The sequence below is a fragment of the Alternaria ethzedia genome, assembly GCF_023757985.1.
Source record: "Alternaria ethzedia strain BMP 0044 chromosome Unknown scaffold_2, whole genome shotgun sequence".
NCBI classification, from domain to species: domain Eukaryota; kingdom Fungi; phylum Ascomycota; class Dothideomycetes; order Pleosporales; family Pleosporaceae; genus Alternaria; species Alternaria ethzedia.
The window spans coordinates 724,343-737,090 of NW_026056195.1; the positions used below are offsets into that span (position 1 = coordinate 724,343).

At 52.3% G+C, this 12,748-nt stretch overlaps 6 protein-coding genes across 6 annotated transcripts; 4 read left to right on the top strand and 2 right to left on the bottom strand.

The window, feature by feature from the left end:
* Positions 1 to 727: 727 nt before the first annotated feature.
* On the top strand, positions 728 to 1,862 carry ALC1 (Allantoicase; the record flags this gene model as incomplete). The annotated part of the gene is made up of 2 exons (XM_049372699.1): positions 728 to 836; positions 889 to 1,862. 2 exons carry the CDS (start codon positions 728 to 730, stop codon positions 1,860 to 1,862), a joined length of 1,083 nt encoding a protein of 360 aa, XP_049237357.1.
* A 392-nt stretch (positions 1,863 to 2,254) lies between these two features.
* J4E87_001051 (uncharacterized protein) lies at positions 2,255 to 3,555 on the top strand (the record flags this gene model as incomplete). Its single annotated transcript, XM_049372700.1, has 4 exons — positions 2,255 to 2,401; positions 2,458 to 2,539; positions 2,590 to 3,480; positions 3,536 to 3,555. 4 exons carry the CDS (start codon positions 2,255 to 2,257, stop codon positions 3,553 to 3,555), a joined length of 1,140 nt encoding a protein of 379 aa, XP_049237358.1.
* Positions 3,556 to 3,986: 431 nt separating this feature from the next.
* On the bottom strand, positions 3,987 to 4,882 carry J4E87_001052 (uncharacterized protein; the record flags this gene model as incomplete). The annotated part of the gene is made up of 2 exons (XM_049372701.1): positions 3,987 to 4,029; positions 4,080 to 4,882. 2 exons carry the CDS (start codon positions 4,880 to 4,882, stop codon positions 3,987 to 3,989), a joined length of 846 nt encoding a protein of 281 aa, XP_049237359.1.
* Positions 4,883 to 5,760: 878 nt separating this feature from the next.
* J4E87_001053 (uncharacterized protein) lies at positions 5,761 to 7,754 on the bottom strand (the record flags this gene model as incomplete). Its single annotated transcript, XM_049372702.1, has 2 exons — positions 5,761 to 5,772; positions 5,826 to 7,754. 2 exons carry the CDS (start codon positions 7,752 to 7,754, stop codon positions 5,761 to 5,763), a joined length of 1,941 nt encoding a protein of 646 aa, XP_049237360.1.
* A 2,215-nt stretch (positions 7,755 to 9,969) lies between these two features.
* J4E87_001054 (uncharacterized protein) lies at positions 9,970 to 11,025 on the top strand (the record flags this gene model as incomplete). Its single annotated transcript, XM_049372703.1, has 1 exon — positions 9,970 to 11,025. The coding sequence occupies one exon, from the start codon at positions 9,970 to 9,972 to the stop codon at positions 11,023 to 11,025; it is 1,056 nt and encodes a 351-aa protein (XP_049237361.1).
* Positions 11,026 to 11,588: 563 nt separating this feature from the next.
* J4E87_001055 (uncharacterized protein) lies at positions 11,589 to 12,629 on the top strand (the record flags this gene model as incomplete). Its single annotated transcript, XM_049372704.1, has 1 exon — positions 11,589 to 12,629. The coding sequence occupies one exon, from the start codon at positions 11,589 to 11,591 to the stop codon at positions 12,627 to 12,629; it is 1,041 nt and encodes a 346-aa protein (XP_049237362.1).
* Between the last annotated feature and the right edge of the window lie 119 nt (positions 12,630 to 12,748).

Below are 12,748 nucleotides of genomic sequence, written 5' to 3' on the forward strand. Positions count from 1 at the left end.
TGCTTGGTTGAGACGAAGACCGGATTCTTTCAAGTTCCGTTCTACAACATCTCGTTGCTGCTGACCATCGCGTTCTTTTTTGCATTGCCGCATATGATTTGGATACACACATGGCACCTGGTCCGACGTACGGCCCAAAGAGGAATACTCCATCAATTACCCTACGGCATGCAAACCAGATCTGAGGATGCAGACATACTGTTTCGGCTGCAACTGCAAGAACGATGCTGATTCCGTTGCGGGGTGAAGGGTGCAACAGCACAGAAGTTGGATATTACCATAGTATCAGGGTATGCATAGATCTGTTTACCATTACTTCAATCTTTCGCGTCAACTACGGACACATCAATTTTTCCCTATCGTGCGGCCCGCCGGGCAAACAGCGCGTTTACTGTAGCATCGGCCCATCTCACAGCGAGAGGAGTCAAACACTGTACAAGCAATACATTGAATGACTGTCGATAATGAGAGTCTTATGTAAGGCAGCTATCTAGTTATCGGTATCACTCCGTGATCGGCCCGTCAATATCCATCGAGTCGCCGGAGGTATCGGCGGATTCCGATAGCAGCAGCAGTGTTGGCACGCAGGGTCTGGCTACCCCACCACTCCACCATCCCGCCATAACTTCTTGGTAGCCAGCCAAATCCCAAAACATACTTCCTACTTATCTATCTCTTCGGCGTACTCACCTATATTCTTATTCTTCTTGCATATCATACTTTCAAAATGGAGTTTCGCACCATTTCACCCGAAGATGTCAAAAGCGTAGCCACAAACACTGCGCAATCGATACCAATTGATGAAATTGATAGTACTTTCAAGTCCCAATACACTGGTGAGAAGTCCATAACCCTCGCATTCCGACAGAAGATCTAACAAGCATCAAGATCTTATATCTGCACCACTTGGTTCCAAAGTCCTCTCTTTCAGTGATGAATACTTCGCTGCAGCCGAGAATCTCATAACGCCGACTCCAGCAGTCCGTAAACCTGGTGTCTTCGTACATACGGGAGCTTGGTATGACGGTTGGGAAACCCGACGTCACAATACCGAACCTGCCGACTGGGTGGTACTGCGACTGGGTACCGCCAGCGGAAAAGTAGCAGGTGTAGAAATTGACACGGCACACTTCAACGGAAACCATGCACCAGAAATTGCCGTCGAGGGTGCTTTTATCACGGACGAGAAAGAGGAAGAAGAGGTGAAGAAGCCAAGCTACCAGGGTTGGGAGACAATTCTGTCAAAGCAGGAGTGTGGACCTAGCCAACGGCACGGATGGAAGCTGGCAAACATCACTGAAAAGGCGTACACCCACGTCCGACTCCTCATGTACCCCGACGGTGGCATTGCGCGTTTCCGCCTCTACGGTGTCGCCGTGCCCGTGTTCCCCCAATCCGCAGATGCCATCTTCGAGCTCTCAGCAACAGTCATGGGAGGCGTCGCAACATCATGCTCAGACCAACATTTCGGCACAAAAGACAATCTCCTCCTCCCCGGTCGCGGAAAAGACATGGGCGACGGCTGGGAAACGAAGCGCACGCGTGGCGAACACGTCGACTGGACGATTGTCAGGCTGGGCGCAAAGGGCGAAATCGATCACGTTGTTGTAGACACGGCGCACTTTAGGGGTAACTTCCCGCAAAAGGTGCAGGTCTTTGCTGGAAGCTTTGAGAAGGATCCGGCTCATGATGATGCGTCGTGGGTTGAGGTTCTGGAGCCGCAAAAGACGGGTCCGGATAAGGAGCATGAGTATAAGGCTGAGCTTAAGGAGGTGGCTGGCAGGGGCTACACGCATGCGAAGTTGGTGATTATCCCGGATGGAGGTGTGAAGCGGTTCCGAGTTTTCGGAAAGAGGGTGTAAGGGTCCAGATTTTAGGACTGTGGCTAGATGAATCAAGATCAAACAAACTCATTGAAGCTATCCGAGAGCGTTTTCTGTATAGTTGACACGGTAAAGCCGGCATTGACTTGAACTGCGAACATCTAGGTACCGCGGTCCTTCTCAGCCTTGAGTACTCAACAATGTGTTTCCCAATGCAAGTTGCTTACGACATTCGTAGGATACTGACGCCACTGCGTGCCGTTGAAGGTTCGATGATGACCAATGGCCGAGGTTACTTAAGTAGGTTTGACATGTCTTGGCGCCTTGGTAAGGCGTACACGTGGGTCAGACGCATCTCCAACCGCAACCACATCAACGTCCAAGACCACCGTCGCTTCCATTTCTCGATATTTGCGAATTGGTTGCCCAGTATGGAGGAAAACTACGCTTTCAATATGGAGAAGGTGTCGCCGATATGGATCATCACGGCACTTTGTGTAGTGCCTTTCGGCATGTATCAACTTCTCAATCTTCTTAGCCCATTGATGCAGCGATTGACGGCTATGAAGATCTCAGCGGTATGTCGGATGGTTATGAGATGGTTGAGATCGTGTGCTGATGACAGCACGGTTAGATATACATCTACCCCATCAAGTCGCTGCGAGCCGTCAAGGTTACCGAAGCCGTTGCCACCGCTCATGGTTTCAAGCACGACCGTACACACATCACATCCTTAGTCCATCGAAACATGGTTAACATCACCCAGGCTCCTTCATGCTTCTCCAGAAGACCGAAGAAGGCTACAAGAACATGGCGGTAGCCAAATACCCCGAAATGACGCAATTCCTCCAAGAGATGTCCAGCGACACCATCACTGTCAAACACATCGCCTACGGCGACTCATCAAAGGCAACATCAATTCAAGTCCCACTAGAACCCGACACAGATAAGCTATCCCCCATCAACATCGACATGCACTCCAGCCCCACGTCCGCCTTCCTAATGCCCCAAAAGTACAACGACTGGTTCACATCCTGTTTCGGCTACCCAGTCATCTTCGTCTACTTAGGAGCCAACCGACGCACCGTCCAATTCCAAGACATGCAACCCGCGGAACCCTCGCCACTAACCCGTTTTCTCTCCAAATACGTCCCGTTCACTGCTTCCTACGTCGAGAAAGCAATGGGTCTGCACAAGCCCTCAGCAGAAGAATCCTGGAAAATCACTTTCGCGGACTGCGCTCCGTATCTGTTCTGCTCGCAAACGAGTCTCGATGATGTTTCGTCCCGGCTACCAGAAGGTATGGCCATGGATATCGAAAAGTTCCGTCCTAATATCGTGGTGGAGGGCGCGTATGAACCGTACGAAGAAGATTACTGGGGTAAAGTTACAGTAAAAGGCGGGACGGAGATCTTGCTTCCACACAACTGTGTAAGGTGCAAGAGTATCAATATTGACTACAAGACGGGGAAACCGGGGGAGGGCCCGAGTGGAGAGGTGCTGAAAAGGTTGCAGAAGGATCGCAGGATTGATGTAGGAGCGAAGTGGAGTCCGGTGTTTGGAAGGTACGGGTTTTGGGGGAAGGGCAGGGAGGAGGTGTGGAGGGTGGGGGATCGGGTTAATGTTGCGAAGGTCAATGGTGGGCCGACGGTTTGGAGTAAGTTTATGGATGAGAGATTCGATACAAGGATGTGGAAACTGACTGTGCACAGGTTGGCCTGGTGTCGGATAGAATTGGTACACTCTGCTCATAGCGAGTGTACTAACGAAGCATTACGTTAACGATACGTTGGCTTTACTGATGACAAAGCCCTGATACCGAAAAAAGAGTTCAAGCGCATATCCTTCCTACATTTTCGTGTGGTTCCGCACGCCTGCAACTCCGCCCCATGCAATTTTCCTAGCCTCTCGCTTCTTCTCCTCATCCCTTTCAGCCTTGTCCCATCTTCGTGCTCTATCATTCATATCCACCGCTGCAAGATCGAGCTCGTTACTACCATACATCCAAGGGTGGAAGAATTCATTAGTATTCCAGAGATAAAGGACAGGAATATACTGGTAGACTACCGGACACTGTTAGAAAAACGCCGACCGCCAAATCATGATCGAGAGGAAAACTTACACAATATACCCATCTCCTTCATAAGCTCGCGCGACGCCATTCTAGCGGCATTTCCGGGGCAGCAGTGATACAAGCTCACTGTCGCTAGATTGGGAAATAGCGTTGGCTTTGCCCTGGCTACATGTTTCACCCACCTTTCTGCCTCCCTACCGAGACAGTCGGTTAAGATAAGCCGTTCGAGCTTGGACGGCACGACTTCTTTGTAGTACGCATATACAACATTGTCACTCGGCAGCACAAGCGTGCGTAACGAGGGAAAATACTTCGGAATACCACGCACAGAGCCTCGATAATCGGACCGGCTGGAAGGCGATGTGCGGAAGTCGTTGGGTAGTTCGAGTACGGTGAGTTTGTGGCTGAAGAGAGGGAGGAGAGGGCTTAGATCAGGGGTGTGGGCTGGAAAGAGGCTGCTATGGTAGAGCAGGGGTTGGAGAAAGGGGAAGTTGTACAGTATCGAGCCCCCGAGATACAGTTCCTGTAGATTGGGTAGCATGGTCAGCACAAGGCTGAGGAGGATGCTTGGTCCATCGTATTCGTTTCCGGCATGCAGGGATTCGATGAAGTCTTGTTTCGTCAGAGGATCGATGTCTAATGTGCTGATATGGCTGATGGCTTTTGATAGTAGCGAAGGATCGAGTGCTGGGATAGGGTTCGGTCCTATGCACATTCCACGGATTTGCGTTTCGATGGTCAGGCTGCGGATCTTGTATCGCAGGTCTGGGTACTGGAAGAGTGAAGCGAGAAATCGGTCGACCTTGCTTGAGTATAGTATTGGTGCGCAGAAGAGAACCTCTCGGGCAAGTGGTGCTAGTTGCTTGCATGTCGAGAGCGCATTCAGTAAGTCGGCTTGGGGATTGGGATGCTTGACACTTTTGGGAAGGTAGTGCAGAATTTGGAGAAGGACCTCGTCTGGGAGCTCAAGGAGTTGGCTTGCCATGCTGGAAGAGAATGTTGGTTGAGAACGCGTACCGAACAAGAGTTCACAGCCGTTATGGAGGGTGAAAGAGCAGAGGGACGATACTGTTTTTCTCGGTGCGATGTGAGTGATCGAAATCGTTTATACACAAGTGCTATAACGCTGTAAAGTAGCGAACGTTGAGAACCACGGTTGAGATGCATTGAAACCAAGGTTTACAATGGACGAGTGATGAAAAACTCAGGTTATTGCATAGTGAATAGGCTCTCTAAATTCATCAGGGCTATGGCGAGGGGCGGTTTTTGGAAAGACTAACCTTCGTAGGCATTTATGCTACCGGGTGCGGCTAGGACTCGTGTAGCATACGTCCCATCAAATTGCCAATAAATACATAATGACAAAAGTAATGTATACTTCTACTTCGAGGAGTTCCTTCACATGGTGCGACATAACTGGTAGCTACCCCTAGTAGTGCTATCAATTGCATTGAGAAGCTATCAGCTTTCACTCAGGCATCAAGCTTTCGACAGACAACACCACAACTTGTAATAACATCTTTCATTACGTTCTCTTCCCACTATCAACAACATATGATATGATGATTTAGACTTGACAATAGTAATAACGCAAACAAATTGCCTGTTCCCGACCTTTGACAAACGCCATGCTCTTGCGCGCATGTCCTTCTAATGTGATGATGAATATCCCAACCCAGAAAACGAAGAGGCCATGAACAGCCATCTTCGACTGAAAGTGCGTACCAATGTTTGTTCTGCCTATATGATTTATAAGGACTCCTTTTGTTCGAACGCCGTGGCAATGTGGTAGCGATAAGGATAGAGACGCGGTCGTGAAACGGAAGCCGTAACTGTATGTACAGATGTTCGGAGAGGGCATGTTCACCATGTTTCCTGCGTATTCGTTAGTATGTGTAAGGTAGGCATGGTTTGGAAAGTGTACTTACGGCGATGTATTGTCCGTCCTCCTTCTTCCTGGCCCAGAACTCCTTCGCTTGCGCTTCGCTCAGGCGGCCCTTTTGCATCGCAACATCAATTAGGGACTCTTCAACACCTTCGCCCATGCCCTTACTAGAGCCACAGACAAAGATACGGCCGTCGAGAGCATTGATGACGAACCAGACGATGTCAGCCTGTACTCGCACCTCGTCTTGGACGTATTTGACCTCGTTGGAGCCTCCCACCTTGACCTTCCGGCTCTGGACGACCTTTTTGATTTCGCGTTCGTGGTCGCCTAGTTCACCGGAGTAGAGCTCATCGAGCATAGAGTCTCGGACACCCTGGATGAGCCAGATCTTGTTGGCGCAATTGGCATTCTTCAAACGGTTCAAGATGAAGCCACGGAAAGGGGCCATGCCAACGCCCGCTCCGATGAGCACCATAGGGCCTTCACCACCAAATTGCTTCGACAGCGGGTTCGCCATGAGTCCGCGGAACATGGGGATGCGCAGATCGAGGATGCTGCGGGGATCGACGCCTTCATTCTCGGCTGTGATGAAGGCGTGTGCCATGCGCTCCATGAAGCCACTGCCGACACCTGTGCGCGTGGCACCCTCAGCATGCCAATCGGGTGTCTCGTGGATTGTAACGGCCATCTCGATGAGACGGCGTGTACCGGGAAGGCCGGGGCGAGCAGACGAGATGTGGGGATCGTTCGAGAGGGAGTAGAATCGTGGCATCAGCTGGGTGAGGACGGAGAGGAGGTGCGGTAGCGGCGGCTTCGATGAAGGGAAGGCGCTGAGCATCTGTGAGACTGTGAAGTGAGAAGTGGTACGGAGGTCGCAGAAGGCTGCTTGTCCTTGGGCTGAGCAGAGGTATGTCAGAATCTTCTTCTCGTTGGGGGCTTCGGCATACTCGGCGAGCACGCGAAGGAGGTTCTTGGTGGGCGGGTGCGACTGGATGTCGGCACACCAGGTCAGCAGTTCGCGTCTGGTTGTGACAAGCTCGCGCGCTTCGTCTTCGCCCCAGATGGTCGGCCATCTTCCAGTCTGCGTCTTGAGTGTGACTGGCTTGTCGCGGACAAACTTGGGGATGCAGAGGAGATCGAACAGCTCATCGACCATTTCCTGCGAGTTGGGAGGGCAGATGCCGACGGCACCACCAACCTTGAAGTCGACGCCTCCCTCGTCGGGGTAGTCGGTAACGTCGATGTCGAAGTGGATGGTTCTCTTCTCAGCGCCCGGCTTGGTCAACTCGCGTGCGTGGTAGAGCGGCGCCGAGTAGACCTCGTAGGGCGGGTGTGGCTGAACGTACTTGGGCGGCGTCTTGTGCACCTGCGAGACGTACTTGGTGTCCTTGGACGGCAGAGGCTCGAAGGACATGTTGGCGGGAGGGAGCGGAATTGTGTCGGTGAGCTCGCTGTCGAGGGCGAGCGGGCCCAGCTGGAGATTGAGGCTCCGGAAGGCATGGTTGTCGGGGACGACGACGGGTATGAAGTTGGGCGACGATGCGTCCGGGGCCAGTGTCTTGAGCAGGCAGCATCCTCCGCCGCAGCACTGGCTGATGAGCTTGGTGGCCGTCTCACCCTCGCCCAGTATCCGTCTGATGTCGTTTGGGTTGTCCGAAATGAGCGTGGTAGATGCGCGGCGAGGACGCGTCTGCCCAGAGAAATTGACAGCCGAGGTAGGCAGTTCCTGTAGTTTATCGACTACTTCCTCAACGCCCGGATCGGGCTCCGTCATGGGCGTCATGGGCGCCTCAGACTCATCGCTGCTGGTGGTCCATAGTGTGGACTCGCCTGAAGATTTGGGGGAGGTCTGCTCCGGCTGCGACTGTGCCGGCGAGGGCCGGAGTGAGAGGTGTGGGATATCCTTTGGCTCGGCAGGAATTGGGTCGTCAGGGTGGGAAGTCGACGTGGTAGGGATGGGGCTGGGCATGGTGGCTGTCGAGGTTGCCATGTGCCTGCGTGGAGTGAGGTGAAGGAGCGATGGGCGTGCTGCCGGGGACGCGACAAAGGGGACTGCTAGCGCGGACCATGATTAGCAAGAGCTGACTTGGTATGGCCGTAGGGAATTCAATGCAACAGCAAGGCGCGGTGCAGGTGTGCATGGCGCGCTTGCTTGTTGAACCGCGGACGACGGAGATGTGCGACCGCAGAGCATGTGGGGGATGGTGGTGGTTATCTGATGCTTCGATGCAACCGAATTTCTTATCAGATCGTGGCATCACTCACCTCGACTGGCTGGCAAACGAACACGACCGAGTGGCAGCCGCGTGCGAATTCCCGAGATCGGTGACACGATGGACAGTGACTGTGAATAGATTCGTATTGGGCGGATTCTAGCCGTGGCAGAGGGTGTGGGCATGAGGTGAGGCCTGGTGGTGATGGACAAATGTTCGACAGAGGCCGCGCCCGGACGCTTTTCCTACTGCCGATCAACGACGCCTTCAAGGCTGAGATGAGCATCCCGAACGCCCACTTCTGCCGAATGACGCTTGTCAGCGCCCCATCGCCGAAACCGCTCGTATTCCCACTTGTCATGTCCTACTTTATCCGACATAGACCTAGATCAAATCATCTTGCGACTATCTTGGCTGCGCCCACGGCATCAGCCCCATCTCCTGATCATGGTACTCGCCGAACGCGTTATATTACACCACCAGCCTTCACCGCAATTACTATGAGCTGAAGTGCACGCCTTCTCGGCACATAGTCGCGCACACTCTGTAACATGCCATTGTCACGCCGCCCGGTCCTCGGTCTCTCGGCGGTTATCGCATCTGATAACCAAACTTCGGCTCAGAGCCCGACCCCGCGAGCTACCTATCGTGACTCCGGCCGCTGTTCCTCTCTGAAGACACTAATCCTGCCATGTTTCCCCTCATCTTGAGCGCATCCAGTGCCTTCGCGAAAATGTCGCGATCGGGGCATTGCAGCGCTATTACGTCGTTGCAACGCCACACGAAAACCTACCGCACCAAGACTTGCGTTCGCCCAATGTCAGGATATGCCTGATACTTACACCCGTATTCTAATCTAGACTGCCTCTAAACATGTCATTCTACGCCACGGCAAGGCTGACAGACCATCACCCACCACCGCGAACGCGCGCAGGGTCCGCGTCACTATCGTGTTCCGCCATGGTGGAAGAACGTTGAAAACGCTCTCTTAGCGGCCCCACACGCCTCGAGTCTCAATTGCAGATCTGTGATGCAACTGTCACGACCCTGAATTCTGGCACTGTTCCATTCGTCACTCTGATCTGGAGGTTTGTGAGATCACTGAGAACCCTTCTTACCGCTTGTAGTAATACGTGACTAACTCAGCTGCATTATGACGAAAACCCATACACCACCCGGAAAGCAAAGTCGCGATGGAACATCACGGTGAGTTCATGATCGATTCACACTGGGCAGCATATGTCTATTCGATACCGATGAGTGGAACTAACAATCGCGCTGCTTGTCCAGCAGCCTGTCCGAACTTCTCCCCCACTTTCCGAACTTGCGATTTTCCAAGATCTGGTTTGGGATACGGATGAGGGTCAGCTGGCGATGCGATATGCTTCATTAATTACCCACCTCAGTCCGAGTACAAAGCCAACTGTGTAAAAGATACAATGATTCGATCCCTGATCTTGATCATACGAATAAAAAACGAGGACCCTCACTTACGGTCGTACATGGCTGTACTTGGCACATCGTGCGCTGCAGAGAAAACAATCTAAGGCTTGGCAGATTCTTCCAGGGTTCATTGCAGCGTTGAGCACGACTCAAAAAGAACAGCGAACTTCGGGTGGAATGAGCTTTCCGTAACGACTGGTTGTGGTCCTGCAACGACCGTGGTCGGGGGTTGATGCTTGCGCTATGCGTGCGCTGATTGCGTTTAGCTACCGAACTATTAGGTCAAGCAGTTTGTGTGTGCACCCACACCCACTCGTTCGAAAAGTGTGCATAGCCATCAAGTTCTGGATCAGATCCATGGTGAATTGCGATCACCAATATCCAAGCAGCCCGTCTTTAGGCAACCTACTCTCAGTACACCAACCACTTCCTTCGTCCACACTCCTGAGTCACCCATTAAGTACTTCGCGCAAGACCGTTCTCATTTCCAAGACGCGGTACGACTGCATTGGTTAATCTGCTATGACGATGACCGATGAGCGATGCAAGGAGATCTACACAGAGCTACGAGATCTGTCGAGGACTGGCTACAAGAACCCAGACGGCAGCCCGCGCCTACATAGAGACCCTTCAATCGAAACCAAGGTCCAAGCGCGCATGGAGGTTTTGCTCCCAAATCATGTAAGGATATCCTCGTACAAACTGGTTATGATGAATACGCTGACTTTGTACGCTATGATGCAGGACAGCCTAGAGAAGTACAAAGCCTGGTGTCGTGAGAGGACCAAGCTCAGTCGACAGCTTCCAGAGCCTGCAAGCGCCGACGAGATCATCAAGGCCATAGGAGAAGTGGACTTACTCGACCCAATTTCACGCGGAAACCTATGCGACCTACTCGGGACCGACTTGTACTCTCATATCGACATTGGAACGTATGGCAAGTACCACTACTGTCTGAGGCCAGACCTATTCCAGTTGAGGCCGGAAGATCACGACATTGATTGGAACGACGAACGCGAGCCGATGCCTAGTTGTATCCTTGGTATCAACCTGTCGAAGACAGTTCCGTGGACGGGAGACAGACGTAAGGAGCACAGCTCGGACGAGTCTGGTAGCAGCAACATCTCCACTGGTAACGATGGCACCGGGTTCGTATTCACGCAACTAGGCAGAGTGTGCTACCTCGATGACTCCAGAAGGCAGAAGTACCACGACGACGGCAAGTTCCCCATACAGATGCCGTGGTTGGACTCCGGCTTCGTTCTCGTTGTAGTAGTCCGAGACGACGGAAGTGCGGGAGCCCCGTGGCTGCTATTCAACTTCATGCCAGTACACGAACTGGAGGGCTCCAGGTTCCGCATCCCGCAGACTGACGACGAGTGGGGGACGCTTCCAGGCTCTGGTCACCAGTACGTTGCCTTACAGATTGGAGATCGAATTAGCGAGCTCCGATTTGACAAGCAATGGGTCATGACGAGCCGGTTTGGTGGAGACTACAGTCCCCAGCTTGTCGCCGTGGTAAATACGTCACCTACCTCGAGAGGACAGCTCGTGCGACAAAAGATCTTTGAGAATAGTCGTTGAGGTGGCTAGAGGGTGCAGACTGAAGGACGATTGAGTTGCACTTCAAGGTGGGGGCGGTGAAACGGCGAACGGGGATATCTGCATGCCGGACCACCCGCCACATTTCCGAGTTTCCAAGGTCTAGTTGGGGATGCGCAGGATGCACGCCAACTGTTGGAGTCCACCGTGGTCAAATAATCATTGCATTCAAGTTCGATGCAGTAGCAGTCGTACCAGGTCCAGACGTTTTGGAAAGCCGTGGGTCTGATCTTTAGAATGAGGCTATTACATGGGTAGGTATCACTACGCGAAACATACACCAGCTGGACAGGCTAAGTCCACCTTCACGAGCATGGAATCGCAGTACAAACACATTGAGTGTAACTATTTGAAGCGAAAAAACTGATGTCTTTTTCAATCTGGAAAGGGTTCAGAGTTTGGATCATAGACGATGTGACTCACTGATGGTACCATGGTTCACCCGCAGAGCTCAAAGTTGCCTTTCCACACCGCAAGATTGAAATTGACCTCTCTCTCCCTCTTTCCTTCTCACTCAAAATTAAACAAACAAACGAGAAGATACCATGTCATCCCTAACCGACGCCGATTGCGAGAAGATCTTCGCAGAACTTATGGCCAGCGCCATGTCGCAAGCTGGCTATCCCAGCCCCAACGACGACAGCTCTTCCCACCAGCCCCGAGACCTGGAACAACTCCTTCCCGACATAGCAAGTATAGACAGATATCACGAATGGCGACTCAAGCAAATGAATCAAGAGGCAGAGGAAGCAGAACGCATCCGCCACGACCAACCACGTCCAACCGCCGCCGACCTCATCAAAGCGGTCCAAGAAACCGACTTCCATGATGGAGAATCGCGCGAAACCGTCTATGACATACTGAATTGCATAGACAAGGGCGCGCTCGAATGGGGAATGCATTGCGACTACCACTTCGGCCTAGTACCTGATGGGTATGTCAAACTCATATACGAGGATGAAGACGTGGACTGGGACGATCAACGCGAGTGGCCGGAATTCGGAGATATACTTGGCATCAATATGTGGAAGAGAGCATCCGATACCAAGACCGCAGGAGCCCAGCCCAACGACATCGAACCGGACCAATCTGGACTCACGAATGAGTCCAGAGGGAACGACGCCACGGGCTTTGTGTTTATGCAGCTGGGCCGGGTGTTCTGTCTTAAAGACTGTGACTTGGAAAGTAACAAACAAAGGGCTACAAGAAACGAATGGCAGGTATCCTGGTCTGACTCTAACTTCGTCCTCGTCGTAGCTATCGAGGAGAACGGAAGAGCAGGCGCGCCGTGGTTGGTGTGTAATTTCAATCCAGAAAATGATATTGAAGGCGATCGCACCAAGATCCCGCAATCAAAACGGTTTTGGGGTGATACTTTAGGAGACTATATTCAGTACAAAGCTCTCAAGATTGCCGACGATATTGGGGAGCTCAGACGAGGGAAGGCATGGGATGTTACGATGAAGTTTGGCAGCGAGTCTGACATACAAGTCGTACCCGCCGTCTTTGATGGAGAGGGGAAAGAGAGGAGGCTCTTGCGACAAAAGGTTCGCAAGGAAGAGCTTACGGAATGGGTTGAGGTCTAACCTCCCAGGCGATATTTATACATCAACGTACCCCGGCTCACGATCTCCTACACCAACAAACAACACATAAGCTTTCAGCCTCATGGAATACGCTTGTCATTAAGACTACACAGCCTTCC